Genomic DNA, 21088 nt, shown 5'->3' on the forward strand with positions numbered 1-21088 from the left:
CTACTAGGAAAAAAGTTATATCTGTTTCTAGTCGATTTCTGCACACTCCTTCCTTTTTTTTGTTTTTCCTTCCGTGCTTGAAGGATAACTTCACAGGGCATGACAGAGAACAGGTAGGGGTGTCAATGTTTACTTTTTACAGGAAGTGCATTTACTGTCAAATGGGGTCTTGTATATTATTGGTGACAGATATTCTCACACTACTTTTTCTCTAATGTAAGGATAGATATCCCTCTTCACAAAATATATATTGAAAGCAAAGGATAAGTCATTGGGCATGTTTTATAAACTTTCCAGCCTAGGTTACAAATAACTGTAGTACAACGCACTATTCTGATTTGTTGTCCTGTACTAAATGTTCTGACAGCAGACCACAAGGCAACTTGGCTGACAGCAGACTCCACAGGCTATGTATTTGTGTATTGCACAATCTGTGGGAAGGATACACCAGAATATTGGAGCCATAGAGCAGTTCCATGGCCTCCTTAAGCAAGATGTTGATGGTTGTTTTTACAGTTTCTAGGTATACGTTTGTTAATAGGATAAGCAAGCCAGAAAGAACAGCTGCTTCATAGAAAAAAGGCAAGGGTAATGTAGTTTATTAATGTTTTTCAGTAGTTTATTTTAAAAGAAAGGGAAACCGGATGACATTTCATAAAGATACGATCTTTAGGTGTCTTTTGAGGCAGTTTACAATTTACTAATATCCACACCTTCCACACATTAGAGATATATATACATATAGATATGGTACTTGGTTTAGTTGACAGGAGAATGCACTTTGGTAAAATGTACTAAATTCAGATGACTGTAAGATTCGCCAATAACAAAGTAATAGCCATTTTGACTAATGCATTAGATTCAGGGATTTTCTGCATCCAGTATGACTGCTGATAGAGTTTAATGAAGATCATATGAGATGTCCATGTGCAAGTTTCCCATGATAATCAGTGTGTTCAGAAGCAGATGAAATAGTGATTCAACAGGGCAACTTGTGAATGAGAATCATGGGTATCCTTTTACATCCCTGCTCCTCAATATTCCACATATCAGTGTTTAAACCACTTGTAATTTCTTGCCCCCAAAGCAGAAATGTGCACAAGCTCTACTCACAACTTTCACATCTCAGGTTCACATCAGGTTTTTAAACAATCGTTATATGCCTCCACACATTTCATTACCCCATAGGGGTTGCATTAAGAGGGCTGAGACACATGAATGAAGTGTGAAATGTATTTAGCATTACAAAACTTGTCCAGCTAAATGTAACTACAACTGGCTATACCATGGCTTAGATAACTGAAACCCTTCATATATGGAAATAATATTTGGTTTTATTGAGAGTCAAGTTACTAGTTAGTTTGCTTAACAAAGTGAATTATTTCATTGCTAGGGATGTTTCACTTGAATTAGTAGAATCCAAATCCAAAGAATCCAAACATGTAAACCATTGGTATTTTTTAGGTTGCTTTAAAAGTGATTGGCATTGTTTGCAAAGTGATACTTAAACACATTGTAAGTGAAGTGAATTATGTCTTGCAATGGGATAATTTACCTTTCTATGTGATCAAGCCCATATTCTTTTAGTAGATCTACCCCAATGTGTTTTATACATTCTATTCATATTTTAATACAGTGTCTGACATCAACAGTCACGGGCAGCAGCAACAAGGATTCATGATACTCGCTCAGGGATGTCCATTGTTAGGAAAGAATTACAGTAAGGTCTCCAAACATTTATAAATTGGTATTGACACTTATAACTGGTAGAATTACTAAGCTTACCAGAGAATTTACACTTGTGCTATGAAAGGTTATTTGACGTTGCACACAGAGTTTGATATTACATGCATTACTTGGTTTGAATTAGGATACTTGTATGATTGGAATCTCTGCATACATGTAGTCTGCTCATGTCAGTCTGAACAGGAATGCTATGCCAGGAATATACATCTGTGCAAAGGAAGGCAGATATCTCTTTTGGAGAACTAGCAGGGGCTTGGCTGTACTCTCAGGCCTGACATATGTTTTCAATTTAACTAAGCATCTTAGAATCTTTCTTTGCCTGTCTGTCACATCCTCACTGTTGAGGAGGAAGTTTATGAGACACAAAAAATGCGCAGATGTTCCTTGTCATCTCCGCACACTGCTTTTCCAATGGGTGACATGCTGCTTTTGAATGCTGAATGTGCTATTCCAAAAACCCCAAGTATTGCAGTTATGGATTGGGAAAAATGTTTTTTTTAGCACAAAGGCAGAGCTGGAAATTTCCATAATTTTACTGTATTGTGCCCAGTAGGGACTAGGATACTCCATGCAGAAAATGGCATTAGGTGTTGGTCATAGGAAATCCAGTGCTTAGACTGTACAGCCTGTATAGAAAGAATTTGTTACTGGAAAGGGGGTAAAGGATGTTAGTAAAGTTCGGAGTGTAGAGTTAGTGACTATGTATCTAAATGATAAAAGACAAAACTGCTATAAACCTGACCTGTATTGATGAAGGGAAGGCTTTAAATTATCCACTATAGGCAGTGTAAGGTGTACACTGACAATAATTGTTTTGCCCAGTAAATATACTTTTCAAAGTGTTTTGGTTTATCTGTTTAATAAGTGAACAAAAAAAACTGTTGATCTTCAGAAATCCTGATACCTACCCTAATACCTACCTGTGCTCTCTGTGCACTGTTCTCAGTTAGCATGGTTCCAAACTATTTTCATGAACTACTGAACACGTTCCCCTATGTTATTCAAGGGATTCTGTAGTCCTAAGACTTTCTTTCCTAGGAAGACAACACTGCTCAGCTTTAGATACAGATGTCTTGTAAGAGCTTGTTCAAACGGCTGGTTAAACAGGAAACATTTTAGCATTTCACTTCTGGTTATTATTGAACCAAACAAGCAGTTAAATGACTTTTTTACCCATTTGTGGTAATTGTATGCAGTTAATTGACAATCCACATGTGCATACCCTTAGTTTTGTCATCCTAGGACAGGACCTGTTACTGTCGGGGTCATCATGTAAAAATAAAGGAACAAAAAAAACGAATGCAGCCTCCATAATAAAGAGCTGGCCTGCTGCAATAGATCACATTTTTGTTCTTGGATTTATATACATTTACCAAATACAAATCATTTCTGAATATGTAGTCAGTAGCTTGTTATATAGTTGCTAAAATCATTTTCCCAAAGGTTTGTATTATTTTTTTTATTTGAATGTGATTGACAAGAAGCTGACAAGGTTCATTTTAATGGCTTATCATTTTGTAGTTTTGTAATTGTTCGAGTTGGCAAGAAAGTAACATTGTATTATAGTGCTTTTATGATCCTTTGTAACGTGACCAAATGTTGAATTTTCTGTATATGATGATTTACCAACGTTGTCCATGATAAAAAATAAAATCTAGCAGGTGCAATATATTTTTCTTCTGCAAAGAAATATTAGTTGTCATGACAATGGACAAGTCACCTACACTTGTCACACAACAATTTTACATTATCAGACCTCTGTGTTTCACCCAACCAAACTGTGTCATTGACTAGCCCATAATGCCAGGTTATACTATAGATAGTATGTAGTAAAATTCTTTTTTGTAGTAGTATGTAGTAAAATTCTTTTTTTTTTGTTTCAGTTTTAAAGTTGGAAATTTGCCTTGGTCAATTGCTGAGAGTTTCCTTCCTATGAATGTTAGGCAGCCAAGTCTATTTAATTTCAGTATACCTAAAATATATTCTGGGCCTTTGCACTTTGTATGTATCTGCACATCTGCTGCATACTTGTGGTTTCTTTTCACTTCTTGGCATTCCAGAGATGTGGGGAAGCTCAGGAAGAAGGGGCTACTGAACACTCTAGCCTGACAAATATACAGAACTGATTAACGCAAAGTTGAGCAAAGACTTTAAGCTTCTCTTTTGTGACATTCATCACAGCATGTATGGTGTGCAGAAAGACATTTTAAAATCTTTTCGGGGGTCATAGAAATCTTGATTCTTAGTAATCGAGCAGGAAGGTAGTGCATTACTAATCTAAACAAATGGTTACGTTTTCTATCAGTCCATTTCTACATATTTTTACCAAGTTTTTTTTAAGCATATTCAACTTGCAAAACAAAAATGTAATATCATGTAGCTTACCAGATGTGGTGGCTGCACTCATTATCTTTTTTTTTTTTTTTACAATCTTTGTTCTTTATTTTGATCTGGTCATATTGTTTACTTTTACTTATTTTCTATTATTTTGCAAAATTAGGATATAATAGGAAACGTAACCTTAGCGATGCCTCTGGACCTATTTTTAGGGCAGGGTTCACATGACAGGATTCATGTTGGAACTAAGAGGTGTTTTACAGTTGATGCACAGAAAATGTGCCACACAGCCACTGAAATGTTTTGTACCATATATACTTTATTATAATTTGTTCCAAATGTAAACAGAGACTACAGGAAACCTACTTTGGCTCAAGTATAAACCTAGGGCATGAAATGTGTCACTGCTAACATTTAGAATGTTATTTTGGCGTCCAAGAAATCCTGATTTAAGCTACGTACACACGTGCAATAATTGTCATTTGGAAACAAACAATTAGAGGCCGATTGTTTGATAATCGCCAACAAACAAAATGCACAACAACGGGCCAATGACGCTGATGAACGAGGAATGTCGCTGGAAAAGAATAACCGTTCTGGTGGATTGGTTTGGGCGACGATCATTCACTATTGTGTGTAGTGATCGTGGATGGTTCTGCGGTACACTTTCTCCGGTACATGTCACTTCCTGCATCGTTCAAACAATTTATTATTATTATTATTATTATTATACAGTATTTATATAGCGCCATCATATTACGCAGCGCTGTACATAGTCCATAGTCGTGTCACTAACTGTCCCTCAAAGGAGCTCACAATCTAATGTCCCTACCATAGTCATATGTGATTATTATAGTCTAAGGTCAATTGTTAGGGAGAAGCCAGTTAACCTAACTGCATGTTTAGGGATGTGGGAGGAAACCGGAGTACCCGGAGGAAACCCACGCAGACACGGGGAGAACCTGCAAACTCCATGCAGATAATGTCCTGGCTGGGATTCAAACCTAGGACCTAGCGCTGCAAAGGCCGGAGTGCTAACCCCTGAGCCACCGTGCTGCCCATGTATCGTTACAGCATGTACAAAATCGTGCACTATACGGTCAGTCAAAATAATTGTGAATAATGGTTGATCTGTTGTTAATTGCTTGTTTTCTATTGACAATTATTGCACGTGTGTACCTAGCCTTATACTTGGGTATATATAATATGTATATAGTTTAAGCTGGAGTGGCTGTACTCTGTTACTAAAAATTATCAAATAACCCACTACAAACCACTATATACCCTTAATATTGCAATAAAACAAGGATTCTTGGGTCACATATACTGCAAAAAGTGTTCCAATTGGCCTACTGTGCCAAATGAGCCTCTAGTTTTAAGCAAGTCATACCATCCATATATCGATCACTGGTATTGAGCAGCTCTAGTTTTTTATATTAAAACAACTTGAACAGTTTTATCAATAATTTATTGGTTGGTTAAGGCTAAAAATGTAAATGGCCCAAACTGAAAGTAAGTGTAATGTCCTTTTAGATAGTTCTACCCAAGGTTTCTAAAACAATCATCATTTGTGGTATGGTTGTGAAAACAACAAATCAGGAAGCCAGCCCAGAGCAGTGATGTGCAGGTGATGTATGTAGACAGAAAGTGGCTAACAGAGTCTGGCCAAGATCAGATCAAAAGCACCGAGATGCAAATAGGGATACAAACGTGAAAATAGCATTCAATATTGAAAAAAAAACCAGCAATGGTTTATTATTTTTTGGTATGCTGTTAGGGTTTATCTCTACTTTATTATATAAATTTCTTTTTTTTAAATGTATAAAGTAATCTAGTTCTTAGCTATTTCTGGGCAGTGTCATCTCCTCCCCCCCGTGTCCTTGCCTATATGTCATTTGCATCCGTTATTCAATGTACAGCGATGCATAATATGTGGGCGCTTTATAAATACAGTTTATTAATATTAATAGTTGGACAAAGAAATTGCTTATCCTCTCTGAAGACTTATTTGATTATTGGATGTAGATTAGGTTTTGCATTAGGATTTGATTTCTTCATTCTTTCTTGGACTTTTTCATTTCTTCATTCTGTAATAATTTCTAATGTTTTGTTGTATGTGACTAATTTAGTAGCAGTTTTGTATGCACAGATGTATTCTGTGACAAGCAGACTTGCTCAGTTAGCCCGTTTGAGCTCTGATTGCTGTCACTGCACAATATAATACAGTATACATACTGTCTCTTAATGTCCATTGGACTGTAGCCATTTTTATGTCCAGTATGGCTGCTGATGTTTCCTGAGTTACTGAATTTATTCTGGTTGTGGTGTTCTCATCTCCAACACACACACACACCTTAGTAGGACATTAGCAATTTTCAGCTTTGAATCACTTTAAAGGTGAAGCTCTCATTGAAAAAGATAACACTTGAATATTGTACAGCCTGTTTTCCCTGGGGCTATTTACGTAACTCAATGTGTCGAGATTATCTAGTCTCTGAAATCTAAATCTAGCTGTCAATAATAATTACAATGTCACCATAAATTTGGTGCTGCAGGCTACAAGTCATTGTATCTTATTTACACAATATCAGAGCAAACCATCAAAAGAGACACTCGCTGAAGAACTGTTAAAACTTATAAGGCTGGGAAGGTTAAAAAAAACCTATAGAATTTAGCCCTCCATCAATATACAATCAGACACATAATTTACAAATAAAGAAAATGCAGTGTTTCTGCTGTCTTTAAGTTCACTTTAAAAGTGTAAGGCTTCAATGAACATAAATAAACACCTGACAAAGTATATTTGTGATTTCAGCCAAAACCCACTAATAATGGCAGTCAAAATATTTTGGGCTAGTTTATATTTGTACAGTACGACACTGCAAACATTAAGGCAATACCTGTAGCTTGTGTTGGTGTGTTGGGGTGTCCTTTATTCTGAGTGACTCCCAACTCACCTTGCTGATCTATGTTGCAGCGTACAACACTCCACTGCACGATATTCCCCTACCATGTGTTGTGGGGCGCTACAATGATATGAACATTTTTTCTGTGCTGCCTGTGCAGCCCAATCAAATAAATAAGATGCCCCAACACAACTTTTGGCAACTCGTAATGCACAACTCATTGTAATGTGTGTGCTTTCACACAGATAATCCCAGATGATACGTTTTACCTGTAGAAGTGGTCTGTATCTAACACACTGAAGAGCCTGAGAATGAGCTTTGATGATTGGACTACTTTACAGGAAGCTGGTCATACTATCGGAGACGCAGACTGGGAGCAGCGATCCAGCGTGCAACAGCGTGTGTTAGCAGTGATCCAGTTTTATCGCGATAAAAAGAATTCAGAATATTACCATTAAAGTTCAAATTCACGTAAAGCATATTTTAGGCATAAACTTGTCAAACCCAGGATTATACAGCTTTGCAGCAGTCTTTTTAATTTAGTTCCTTATGATTGGCGTTCATTGAGATTTGAGTGCGACAGTGTTAGAACATTGCAAATACAGTAAAATACTATTCTACATTAGCACAAGCTTTCTCTTGAACACTGGTCAAATGTTTCCTTTATCTCTGTTTGTAAAAGGAAAAACGCGAACAAAATGTATCACAGGCTTGAGCATTTCCTTTATAACCATATCTGGTATGTGAAGCGTGGCGTGCTCAGACCCCAGAAAAAAAATAGTTTAAAACTGAGGACTAGTCAAGACGTTTCTATGGAAACATTCTATTTCAACTCTGATGGAAAGTGGTGATAAATGTCTTGTATATCATTATGGAATGAATTATATTGCTCAGCTTTGTGACTTTTGTTTCATTTGCAAATTACATTCTATTTTCTAATTTTAGAAACTGGCACGTTTTGTTATTACACAAAACGTAAGATGCTATATACTCAGCATGGTTGAATGCTGGCTAATTATTATATCTGCCAACATTAAAATAGATGTAAATACAATCAAATTGATCTGCAACTTTGATTAAAACCTGGTAATCTTGGCACATAGTTTTTTGTTTGGGCACTTCTCTTGTAGGCACTCCCTCCTGTTGTGTGAATTCCTCCACCTACTAGATTGTAAGCTCTTTAGGGCAGGGTCCTCTCCTCCTGTATCACTGCCTGTATCTGTCTGTCATTTGCAACCCCTATTTAATGTACAGCGCTGCGTAATATGTTGATGCTATATAAATCCTGTTTAAAAATAATAATATTATTAAGGTAAGAAATGGTGGAGTACTGGCACTGCATTAGTTGCCTGTAGGCAGAAAGTGTTTTAAAGAAGCAACACAATCAGCAGTGTTAAGCAGTTGTGTAGTACACAGTGCGTGATAATGAAGTATTATTGTATGATTTAAAAAAAAAATCCTCACTTAGAAAGCAAATAAAGTTTAATACATTAGCATGCCTGCCAACAAAGCATACGCCTATATTTTATCATTTGGATCCCGTGAAATAATATTGTGTCCAAGCTTTGGATAAGAAGACATTTTAGATGTGAATTCTGCATTCCAGACAAGCATTTTAGTCTAAGGTTTCCACACTGGGACAATCTCGCTCTCTCCCTGTTTGCCATGATAACCTTCGATTAGTATAGAAGAGATATAAATGATGACAGCAAAAATACAATGTTGGGAAAAAATTAATGTCTGTAACAGATGGCCTTTACTTGTGGTGTATATTTTAAAGGAAAATTATAGCTGGAGTTTGAGACATTTGTAATAAGCTTTGAATACTTCAGACAACTTTGGAAACCAAAAAAGTCAGCAGAGTTTATACCAGATTGTCTGATGGAACCATGCAGAATAAAATTGTTTGTATTCCCATATTGTTGTGTTCAGTTCTGTGCTGCTTTTATTCCAGAATTTACATGTTCTAGACCAATGTTTTCAGCCAGGGTTCCTTCAGAGGTTGTTAGGAATTCCTTGAGCAACAAGCAATTTGGACCTCTCAGGTCAGTTTTACTGACAGGAATGATCTTTTTGGCTCTGTATTATGAGCTTTGGATAAAGTAATTCTAGCTGTCTTAGGGGTTCACTAGGTATTTCAAGGGTTCCCCCATGTTAAACAGTTTGAGAAAGGCTCCTCTAGATGGTGCTTCATTCAATACTAAAACAAATCATATATGGTTATATTATTATTTTTTGGTCATATTTATTATCTTTTGCTTACATGCCCTGCTTTATTTTATACACCTGCATTGAGTTCTTCTTTAAATTAAGTAAGCCTGCCCTATTTCCTTCAGAAGGCAGTATAAAATGTACTCCATTTTCAGATCATCTTTTATCAGTTGGAGGATATAACTTAATGTGTGGCGTTTCCTTGCACAACGGGAGCACCATTTGAGCAAGCAATACTCAGACTTGGCTTATATTCAAGACAATTATTTCATCCAGCCCTTTGTCAGGAAATTCATTTTATCTGCCATGTCAGGAATACTTCTTGTTTTAATAACCTTTGCGTGGACACGTGTGTGCGACTGTGTGTAGCTCTTCAGCCACATTCCTAATTGATTTGATTAAACTGGCTGACCAGTACTGCTTAACAGTAGAAAAATATTCCTTAAGTCGATTTGCTTCTCTTTTCGCCAAGATTTTTTGCTAAAAATATGTTTCTCAGCTTGGCTGCCTGAAAGTGGAAAAATACAGGATTTTACATTGGTGGAGATAACCAAAATAAGTGAGTGGGAAATATTGTGTTGATGAGAGCAATTTAGCTTGGCTATTGGTTTTACGTACAAATTTTCTGCGCAGAATTAAGAATTCTGGCCACAAGCAATGTTAACTGCTGAGGGTAAACTCCCATAATGAGGAAATATCTATGGTATAAAAAAAAAATTGTGAGTAATGGATATAGAAACAAATATGTAATGCAGGTTTCTTGCAGAGCATTTATACACACACTCACACATGTGTGGGTATGAGGGGGGTGCTGAGAAGTTCCTGGTTTTGCCCCCTTCCAGATGAAGAACTTCATGACTGCCCATAACTCCAACGATGTGAAACTTGCTAGTGCCTCTGCCATCACAGCTTCTCACTAAAAAGAAAAAACAGTTTTAAGAATCGCAAAGACCTGATATTTGCACAGTTACATACTAAGATATTAGGCTGTCATATGCCCCACACTCATTTTTCTATTTCATTTGGAAGGGGGCAAAGCCAGGAACTTCTCAGCACCCCCTCGTGTGTGTGTATGTGTATATATATATATATATATATATATATATATATATATATATATTAATAGCCAATACTAGTAATGTTGTCATCAGGTTTGGTAGTGAGAGTGACATGATTGTAGTCTGGGGGCTCAGCTGCAGCCCAGAAATAAGGACCTCTCTGTATATGTGGGATATGGGCTTGTGTCAAGTGCTGCAACAGAGTTACAGAAAAGCCTTGGGTGAGTTATTTGGAAAGAAGGAAGACTTCTGGAGTACAGCACCATTGATGTAGTAGCCTTATCTGAAAGTTGTGAGGTCTGCTGTTGTTAGATGCATACTGATGATATTGGAACAAAGACTGAATTGCATGACTGCACTAATGCTATGCAGCAATATACTGCTAGTTAGATGAGGGATGTGGGGCTCTCAGAGGTCATCTTATCTAAAGCTGCATACACACCTGCAATTTTTCTCGTTGGAAAGGATCTTTCACGATCCTTTCCAACGAGAAAAGACTGCACGATGCATGAACTGTGCTGTACATACAGCACCATTCATGCTCTATGGAGAGGGGAGGGGGAGAGCGACGGAGCGGCACCCTGCTGCACGCTCTCCCCTTCCCTTTCATTAGGATCGGTCGTCGTCCATCGTCCATGGATCCGCCAGGACGGTCGTCGGACGATGGACGACGACCGACTGTACACACGGCAGATTTTCGCCCGATAATTGGCCGATACCGATTATCGGGCGAGAAAAATTTGCCGTGTGTACGCAGCTTAAGAATGCACATTGTTGTAAAAGGTTATATCCAGCTTGCTGTGAAGTATCCCCAGTTCGGGATGACTCGCTCTTAAGCTACGTACACACTTCCAATTATTATCGTCGGAAAACGAACGACGAACGTTCCTGCACGATATATACGAACGATCGTATAGCACCGATCCTGCACATAGAGGTAACGACACGATCGTTCGTAGATATTGTACACACAATAGATACGATCATTTAAGCGATAGAGGAACTATGTGCACGACAGGAAAGTGAACGGACGTTCGTTCATCACGCATGCTCTGAACATGGACGATCAACGAACGACCGTACACACGAACGATGTTCAACGATCGTCGCCCAATCCGATCCGCCGGTCCGGTCGTTCGTTTCCAACAATTTTCCTCGTTCGTCGGCGTCGTTGGTTACTTTTTTACGAACGATTTTTTGCCCAATCGATCGTTCGTCGTTCGATTGGAACGATAAAAATTGGAAGTGTGTACGCACCTTTAGAATCAGTTGTATTGTTTACAAGTATCTCCCACCGAACATCATCATAAGGCAATAATTCATCGTCCCTGAGAAAGTTGTTCATTTTTATTTTAACTGAATGTTTAATGTTTAAACCCTAATAAAAAAAAGATATATAAAGTACTTAATGTAAATACAGGAATAATGTAAAGACAGGAAGGGGAGCCATTCAATTTTCAGTGGACTCCTTACTAAAAGGATTTCCAATTTTTCATGTAATTGTACCTTATTTTCTGTAATTTTTTTTCTTTTCATAAGTTTATTCAATTATGTATATGTTTCTCTTTTTATAGTCACCTAATGATGACCTAAGAAATTTGTCTTTAGCGGGCCACGTTGGGTTTGATAGTCTTCCAGACCAGCTTGTCAACAAATCAACTTCACAGGGATTCTGCTTTAACATATTATGTGTTGGTGAGTGAACTCATTATTTGCTTTTTTTCAGAAGTTTGTGTAAGTTTGAAAATTGCAAAGATGTGCAATTTCTATTACAAATCCTTTCTTTCTTTTCCTTATTCCTTTACTATTACTATTATGAATCCTCTGCGTATTTGTAAATCACAACTCCTGATGTAATAGCGATTTCTTCCTTATGCACAGGCAAATACCATGCAGTATTTATAGACAGATATTTAAACAATTTACATAAAGTTTATACTTTGTTTTTTTTAGGCAGAAATATTTAAAATGTGGATTTTTCGTGATGCAAACACATTGGGCCTGATTTTTTAAAGCTCTCCAGGGCTTAAGAAGATACACCTGATCTGGTCCAGGATTGAAAACATTTGCTAACACTGATGAAAGTCTATCTTCTCCAGTTTTGGAGAGCTTTAATAAATCAATGCTAATTGCAGCATGACACGTGCTTTTGTATGAATTTCCAATTCATTCTAATAAGCCTGCTGGACATTTGTAAATGTACAAAAGTGCATTAGGTTCTACATTTAAAATATATATATTTTTATTCAAATAACTTGGACATTTACTTAGAGACCTTGTCCCCACTTCATTTATTTTAACAGCAGTCTTCCCATAATAATTTTTACCAATTTACATATGGTAGGTGTGTTATTTACCAGTACAGATATCCTAAAGCGCTGAGATTATTGCTGGGCACTGCCATCTTGAATGTGATATTAGCGGACTCATGGCCTAAGTAGTATCAAACTATTTGACCAACCTATTTTGACTCTTCTGTGACACAAACCATTGCAACATAATCTCCATCACACCTTACCATCAGCACAGCTCTTTGTGGACTGGCTGGAGCAGTTGCCACAGAACTTTACTTTAAAGCAATTTTCATTACTGAAAAGTAACAAAGTGCAATTTTTAAGTATATGCAAAGTACATATGTACACCAGTCATGAATTATGTAGGCTGCCAATGCTGACCTTTTCTATACAAGTTTGTTTTCTGGCTGTCGTTCTTCCTGAGTTACTGTCTTGGAACAATTATAGAGATCAGGAATTCTGACACAGCATGCTTGTTCTGGGTCTGTGACTCCGTGCTGGTGCTTTTCAGTACCAGGCAGCAGCCTATTTAGAGGATTCCCTGGCTGGACCAGAGCTTTAAAGGTTTGCTGTCCTCCACCAATGCAAGGACCCTGCTACTAAACTTCCAAATTTTTTTACATTGAAGATCTGTTGTCGTACCTATAGTGAGACTTAAGTACTTATAGGTTAGATAACTATGTAGGAGTGGATATTGTTCTTCATAGTTGCCCAAATGCCTTACAAACAGATAACAGGCTGTGGATGTAAATGTAATGCTGACTCTAGATAGGCTGATTTTAGAATATATTACAACAATGCAAGGAATGCTTTTAAATGTGCTTTTTAAACATGTTTGCAAAACAAAAAAAGATAGATGTTGCTGGAAAGCTTGGATGCCCTAAAAGCATAATTTGTTCATACTTGTAAACGGTTAGCTTGCACAGCCCAACACGTGCATGTTAGCAGGTGGCCGAATATGTTCATTCAGTACCAGTGCCAAACTTGCCGATCATGAACCCCAGGGGCAACAAAGGACATGTAGCAGGTGAATATATACATGCACTATATCATATTATAGTGTCTTTATGTTTATTTTACTAAATAAATACCAGGTGAGTGGTGCTGCTATATTGCCAAGGCAAAAAACGTTATTGATAAAGAAAATAATAGCCTATATTTTAAGCCTAGTTAGAAGTAGTAAACCAGAAAATGTTTTGTGTGAAATAGATGATCTTAGGCTGTGTGTCCAGAGACTGTTTATTCCTTAGCAACCAGCCATTTTTTAGTGCAGATTACTGTCTGGCTTGTGGATTCATTATTTCCTTGTTTTAGTGTGTAGCACGGATACCATATTTAACGATGGGCATGTTTATGATGTTCAAAATCCCAGTTGCCTCTGAGGTTGATGATTCATTTACAAGTTTACTTTGTGTGGCCATGGTTGGTAAGCCTTCCTTTTAAGTGTTCTTACGGGACAGTTTTATTACTTGCTAATTTCCAAAAGCTAGAAGTTAGGGGAAGGCTCACTTGTAATATGTGCCTTGTGATGTTTTAGCCTGCAGACTTTGATTACTGTAGTTTTGATGACAACCCTCAAATATACTACTATGTGTCCACAAATGTGGTTTGCAAGCACCTTCTTGAAGTTAGCATAATTTGTACTCCTCAATATAAAGTTGGAAAACCTGTCAAATTCACAATTCCCACAAACAAATTAAGGAGCCACATGGTAAATTTTGCTTTAATCTGTACATTTAACTATTAAACATCATTCTAAGCACCAATATAACTGGTATTGTTTATCTTTTGTTTTTTAGGAGAAACGGGTATTGGAAAGTCCACTTTAATGGACACTATTTTCAATACAAAGTTTGAAAGTGAACCAGTTTCTCACAGTGAGCCCGGGGTCCGGTTAAAAGCAAGAAGCTACGAACTTCAAGAAAGTAATGTCCGTCTGAAGCTAACTATAGTTGACACTGTAGGATTTGGGGACCAGATTAACAAAGATGATAGGTATGTATACTGAAAAAGCGTAAGAATTACAGTAATTTTTACATTCACTACATTTAAAACAATGTACATCATATCAAAAGGTCAAAGACACTCAGCTTTGTTTTAATACTCCAATCATATGATCCAAAAGTAGGAGCATGTGCAGCTTTGTGGTCTACTCCTAGTGCAGGTTCCATAGAAATCCGGGGCAACTGGGCTTGTCATTGAGCCTGATGTAGTCTTGGTTAGAGGCTGAGTAGAGCTTGGTGGAGTGGGGATAGCAGCTGCAGCAGTAAGTATATCAAATAAACTGCTTCAATTAGATTTATCCAATGTCCATTTCAGTACACTGCACTATTTAATGTACGAACATGGCCAGGTGCTTGTGGGGTGGGGTATAATACTCAGCAACCACCCCTGGTATTTTCAGTATTGATTCCTTTATTTGTGAATCTACCCTTGTAATGAGGCATGCACAGCACCTAGCACCAAGCAATAATGTCAATTTATAGAAGCATCAAAACTCAACTCAAAAAATCACCTTAGGCTGTAATACTTGCCTTCAAAGCAGAGCCTCTGAATACTCCCTTTTGGTTACAAAGTGTCATGGTCTTCTGGGTTGCAGAACCAGCATTTTACATTTGCACAGCATGGGTTGGTACATAATGGATCTGAAAATATTTAAAATATTTGAGCTTATTTTATTCCCTTCTGCCAAACACAAATTTATCTTTTGGCCATGTTATTTCATATTATAAAAGGCTCCCGCCCAATAGGAATGTGCGGTAGGTGCTAACTACCTCTGTCACTTTAAAATGGGTTATGTAGAGAAGAGAAATAAATTGTTTGTTATAATGAAGCTTGGAAGTCCACATGCTAACGTTTAAAGTTTTTGCAAAATAAACTTCTTTATAAACAAGAATGTTTAAACATGACAAACACAAAGAGAAAAAGATGATATTAGAACGTAAGGATAATAAATTCACATTTTTCATTGTTTGGGAAACTTTATAAATGTTTCAGAAAAAAATCAGTATAAATATTTATATTGAACCCACTTGTTTTGTGGTGGCCCTTTTTTCAAAACTGTATATTTATATTTGCTTTTGCATTTGAATGCATAATGACCTGAATTCCAGTGTCCAGCTGACCCAACTGATCTGAGTATTACAGCATATTTGCACATTAAAGATGTTCTGACCCCCTACAAACCCTTATCTCTCTTTTGTTTCCTTGTATGGTCAAAGTGATCACATAAATCAAAAGCAGTGCTTCCACACAGCACTCCCGTGGGCCTTTGCTTGTTGAAATAAAGAGACCATAAGGAAGTCTGGACAGGAAAAGGCAATTATTCAGTGTTCCAACATGACCAAGGATTTTATTTTGTATTATCATAGATACATTTAGCTGTTGAGTTTTATCTTTTGCTGGGTGAAATCGTTATTACTCTTTTTTTGCCTGATTATGTTGTTGCAGTGATATAAAAAGATGAGAAACAACCTAACTACATTGCACCACAACTACAGAACATCACTGATGTCATAAATCATGGTTCTTACAATATTTCCAGATAACAATGAGGATCAATTCAATACAGAATAGAACCAGAGCTGCTGATGGCATACTTATTATCAATACCTAATATTAACACTAGGCATGTAATGTCCCGGTTTAGTCTGTGAAAAAGTGGCATGCCTGTTGGGAGAGGTTCACTTCCTGCCGGTGTGTACAGACGCAATAAGCCAGAAATATTAAAGCTCTTCATGACTGCTGAAGATAGACTATCATGCGTAAACCTGGGTTATCCAGCAAACCTGATATGGATCTTATAAAATCATTTGTAATTTTTTAGCAAATGTCTTTAATCCATTTCAGGTCTAATGGATCATCCATGTTCATCCATGCTAGCCTAACCTCAGCAGTCTTAGAGATTTAATAAATAATGGTTCTTAGCAGCTGCCAGATTTCCTGTTTAGATCAGCTGAAAAGAAACCTGGTTTATAGATTAGAAATACAAGATATGGCATTCATACCTCATTTTAGTGTGACACAAAATGTCAATTTGTAGCTTTTTGTTGACAGTGTCTTGCTTTACTCATTAGGAATGCTTTGTGAGTGGTAGTTTTTAATATCCTTGTTTATTGTGTACTTTTGTTTTCCACAGTACTAGGGAGGCAAAAATCATCTCTAATTCCAATGTACTGTGTTCCATTTCAGCTACCGTCCTATTGTTGAGTATATTGATGCTCAGTTTGAGGCATATCTTCAAGAAGAGCTGAAGATCAAGAGGTCACTTTATAATTATCATGACACAAGGATTCATGCCTGCCTTTACTTCATTGCTCCCACAGGCCATTCATTGAAATCTCTTGACCTGGTCACAATGAAGAAACTTGACAGTAAGGTTCGTGTTCATTTGATTGCTTGCATGGTGCTTCCTGTTAAAAGTAAGCCTGGTTGTGACATATTTTAAATATCTTCCAAATTGTTCAAGGTCCATTCTTTTAGTTATCAAGGAAATATATGGTGGCATGTACTGGAGATATCAATCTAGTACCTGTATAATACAACATTCCAGTTTCCTAGTCTGTTTTTAGGTCAGTAACAAATTCTGCTTTTGTGACAACAATTATCTTATCTGTATAGACCTGTATTGACAGGATTTTTGAGCAGAATGTCATTGCAATACATACACTACAGATTTTATTACAGCTTTATTGATGTAGGAGGAGTGGTGGCTATTTTTTTCACCCTGAAATTTCCTGCCAGATTTTTAGCACTGTCTGTATTTATAGGAGCAGTAGAAAGCTGTAATGTCAGTGTATTTATATTGTCTAGTTCTTTGTGACTGATTTGGACCACAATATAAAAAAAAAATCATGAATTATTCACTTACGTTACCAATTATATTCTTTTATTATACAACTCCTTTTTTATACTTGTTTGGTATGGTTTTCCCAATATTTAATCACTCTCTCTTATTACTGTTAGCACACAAGTGTTGCTTTGCGTAAACAGACCTTCTTCATACTGGGTAGGCACTAGGTTGTGTATGTCTGCACATTCACTTTACAGTGACATTGAAATTAAGTGTTTACTTTAGTACCATCTGTTAAAACACATTAATTTTTATATGGTTGGAAGAGTAAACAAAGGAAATAGTGTTGTGATTGTAGAAGGTCACTTACGCAGAATTGTTTTTTTTAAAGAAACTTCTATATTAAAAAGGTTCTATTAGTACTACTTATGCCATTTTCACATACCTGGGGATCTGATATTTCCCAACAAAAATTAATATTAAATAATGGCTAAAGCACAATAGGGAAAAAGTAAATTCATTTTAAAGTAATTTTCTTGTGCTTTCCCCCCCCACACAAAGTTTCTAGCAGAAACTCTGGTTAAATGGTTAGATTGTCTTTGTCACAGGAAAATATTCATTTTTGGTTCTCTCATGTGTTGGAGCACTCTCAGTATGGTTCTGTGGTCCACTTTGTCCCCACCCCAACATTTGTAAGAACATAATACGAAATGCATCTGTGTCCTGTTCGGGACTGATGATTGAATAGCAACCAAACTTTAAATTGATTGGACTGGTTAGTCGAACATGAAATTGGTAGCCGATCTGCTTTTGTTTATTACCACACAGGACCCCTTGCTAACATTTGCCAAAAACAAAATAAACTGCTTCATGTGGACATTTTGTTGAGGTTCTAATTTAAACATTAAGTTAAAAAAAAACCAACATTCGCAGCGCTCGGAATGCTAGTTCCAATGTTGGGAAAACATTCATACATTTCAGAACCACCTCCTCCACCAGAAGGCTATGAGCTGAGCTATGCATAAGGAAGTATTGATTGGCTGAATTGGACTATTTTACCAGCTGATGACTTTTGTTTTCTGCTGGGAGAGGCTGGGATGTCTGTTATGTTCCCCCCTCCCATCTCTGTAACCACAAGCATGTATTGCGCCTGATGCAAACGTGCAGGTCTGCACCACCATCTGTTGTTGAAAGAAATGTTGGGGGGTCAGATCGTGCATTAAGATTAGGAAAGTCTTTTTTGCTTGTCAGGGCTGTGTTCACAGTATAGCACATGCATTGGTGGTTTACGTGGTTTTATATTTTAGCCAGACTTGCTTTGAATTTAAATTTCCATGTTTTACTCTACCTCCTTCTTATTATCAATATTGATACTCATTTTCAGCCAAGTTTACTAAATGTGATGCCATTTAGGGAGGTGCTTGTCTGAAAATGGACCTGTTATAAAGAGTACTAACTTTCTGTCATTTTGTATTTAGGTGAATATTATACCTATCATTGCAAAAGCTGATACCATTGCTAAAAATGAGCTGCACAAGTTCAAAAGCAAAATCATGAGTGAGCTGGTCAGCAACGGAGTTCAGATCTATCAGTTTCCTACTGATGAAGAGACAGTAGCAGAGATCAATGCAACAATGAGTGTAAGTTGTATTCCTATATAGTTTATATTTGTTGTCATTTGTCACAACAGTTTCTTCTCTAATGTCTTGGAGCAACAGTAGGATTGCCATTAGGTTTACATTCTGGTAGTTCTTGATAAATATGTCACCTGAATAGGTTGAGGAGGTGTTGTTGGACAAAGAACACCTTGACATATGATACTATTGGCTATATTCCTTCCTTACATGCAGAATATATTTTTACTGCTTTCCTTGGTGTATCGTTTATAATATATATTGGCAAAGAATTTTCATAATTTTTAGACTCCTTAAGAAATATACTATTCATATTTTTTGTATAGGTGCACCTTCCATTTGCAGTGGTTGGAAGTACAGAAGAAGTAAAAATTGGAAACAAAATGGCTAAAGCAAGGCAGTATCCTTGGGGTATTGTGCAAGGTAGGTTTCCAAGTGTTTACACATTTGTTTATGTTTTTCCTGTGATGTCAGTGTATGATATGATCATGCCTTTCATCTAGATTTTACAATTTAAAACAAATATACGCTTTAAAAGGTAAAAAAAATTTCACAGCAATACTTTTTTTTTCTTTATTACCTCTCAGTTGAGAATGAAAACCATTGTGACTTTGTAAAGCTGAGAGAAATGTTAATACGAGTAAACATGGAGGACTTGAGAGAACAGACACATGCTCGCCACTATGAGCTGTACAGACGCTGCAAACTTGAAGAAATGGGATTCAAAGACACTGACCCCGACAGCAAACCCTTCAGGTAACCATGGCATTTACTTGACAATTAACTAAAGTAAACCTTTGCTATTTTTTTTTAGCTTGGCTTATAACCAAACTTAGCTTAGCTTATAACTAAACAGAGAAACCAAAATGGGACACTGAGCTGTGCAGATTGTTATATAATAACAATTTTCCTTTGTTCAGTAGCAAAAGAAAATGTTTACGTTCAGCACAAATCATTGCATTCCAAATACCTTGGTTATCGCACATCTGTGATGATGTTTCCATTAAATCATATATTTATCACACAGTCCTGTCAGCTGAGCTAGCGGTATACCATATGATTTGCGTCTTTGCTTACACATACACTAGATTATATGTTGTTTTACCACAGCAGCTGTCAAGCATTTAAGGAATTTCTGACTGACTTCCTGCATGCCTGAGGCCTCATCTGGCCATATTAGGATTGGAAATGAGTTATAGGCCCAACTTGTTATTTCTCTTATGGGAAACACACTGGCAGTAAAAGGCTGATTAGCACTATGTGTGTGTTAATTTTTACTTCTATTTTTGCAAACGTAAAAATGGATGAATCCTATCTAATGTGTGAATTGACATTTACTGCCTGCTGCCACTGCTGTATATGTGTACACTATACTTTGAAAGGTATGGCTCTAATGAAGACAATAATATTGGCAGTAAATCATTTTTTTGCGAAAAAGAATGGCATGAGAAAACACCGCTTTTAACCAAATACTATTTTGTCATAATATTTTTTTCTTCCCAGACGTATGCTGCAGTAACTACTAGATGACTGCTTATTGCACTTTTTCTGAGACTTTCTGAAAAGCACAAGCATTTTAAGATGCTTTTGGAATCGTTCAGAATTGATTGACAGATTTGATGTACAGTTGCCCTCATTCTGACATGCATTTGACCTGCTTTTTTAACTAGGAATGTGATCTGCAGACATGCAGGACAATAATCTTACTATGTGCAAAGCTGAGTCAAGGCAAAGGGGTCAATTAGCCAGATATCCGATGCCCAGTAACTGTTAATTTTACTAGGAAATGTAGGTACGGTGCTATATTGGTCATATTGATGATTAAATTATAAAGTTTAAAAAAATGTTTATGTAAAATTATTGATGCAGAAGATGTTAAGTAATGCAGGTATATAGGATTTTGTAATCCTACTGGACACAAGTATCAGATATCAAAAAAAATAGTTTGTACAGAAAAGTTACATGAAATTATCAGTTTTTTTTTCTTCAGTAGTGATTACCATTTATATATATTGTAAATTTACATCTGTTTCATGTCTATTGTTAGATTAGTGTTCGTATTGAGCGTTTGTTTGAGAAATGTTCTCCTGTATGTTTTAGTATTTTTCCA

At 36.7% G+C, this 21088-nt stretch overlaps 1 protein-coding gene across 3 annotated transcripts in view; it reads left to right on the forward strand.

The window, feature by feature from the left end:
• SEPTIN11 (septin 11) overlaps positions 1 to 21088 on the forward strand; it is a 57914-nt gene that overhangs the window by 17319 nt on the left and 19507 nt on the right. For all 3 annotated transcript variants that reach the window (XR_011919915.1, XM_072405485.1, XM_072405486.1), the window contains exons 2-7: positions 11833 to 11953; positions 14352 to 14547; positions 16744 to 16930; positions 18823 to 18984; positions 19305 to 19401; positions 19566 to 19734. Coding sequence is in view for 2 of the 3 variants with exons in the window: in XM_072405485.1 (XP_072261586.1) it covers positions 11833 to 11953; positions 14352 to 14547; positions 16744 to 16930; positions 18823 to 18984; positions 19305 to 19401; positions 19566 to 19734 (932 nt within the window). In the remaining variant the exon portion in view is untranslated. The remainder of the gene's footprint in view (positions 1 to 11832; positions 11954 to 14351; positions 14548 to 16743; positions 16931 to 18822; positions 18985 to 19304; positions 19402 to 19565; positions 19735 to 21088) is intronic.

This window comes from Pyxicephalus adspersus, chromosome 3, assembly GCF_032062135.1.
Source record: "Pyxicephalus adspersus chromosome 3, UCB_Pads_2.0, whole genome shotgun sequence".
Taxonomy (NCBI): domain Eukaryota; kingdom Metazoa; phylum Chordata; class Amphibia; order Anura; family Pyxicephalidae; genus Pyxicephalus; species Pyxicephalus adspersus.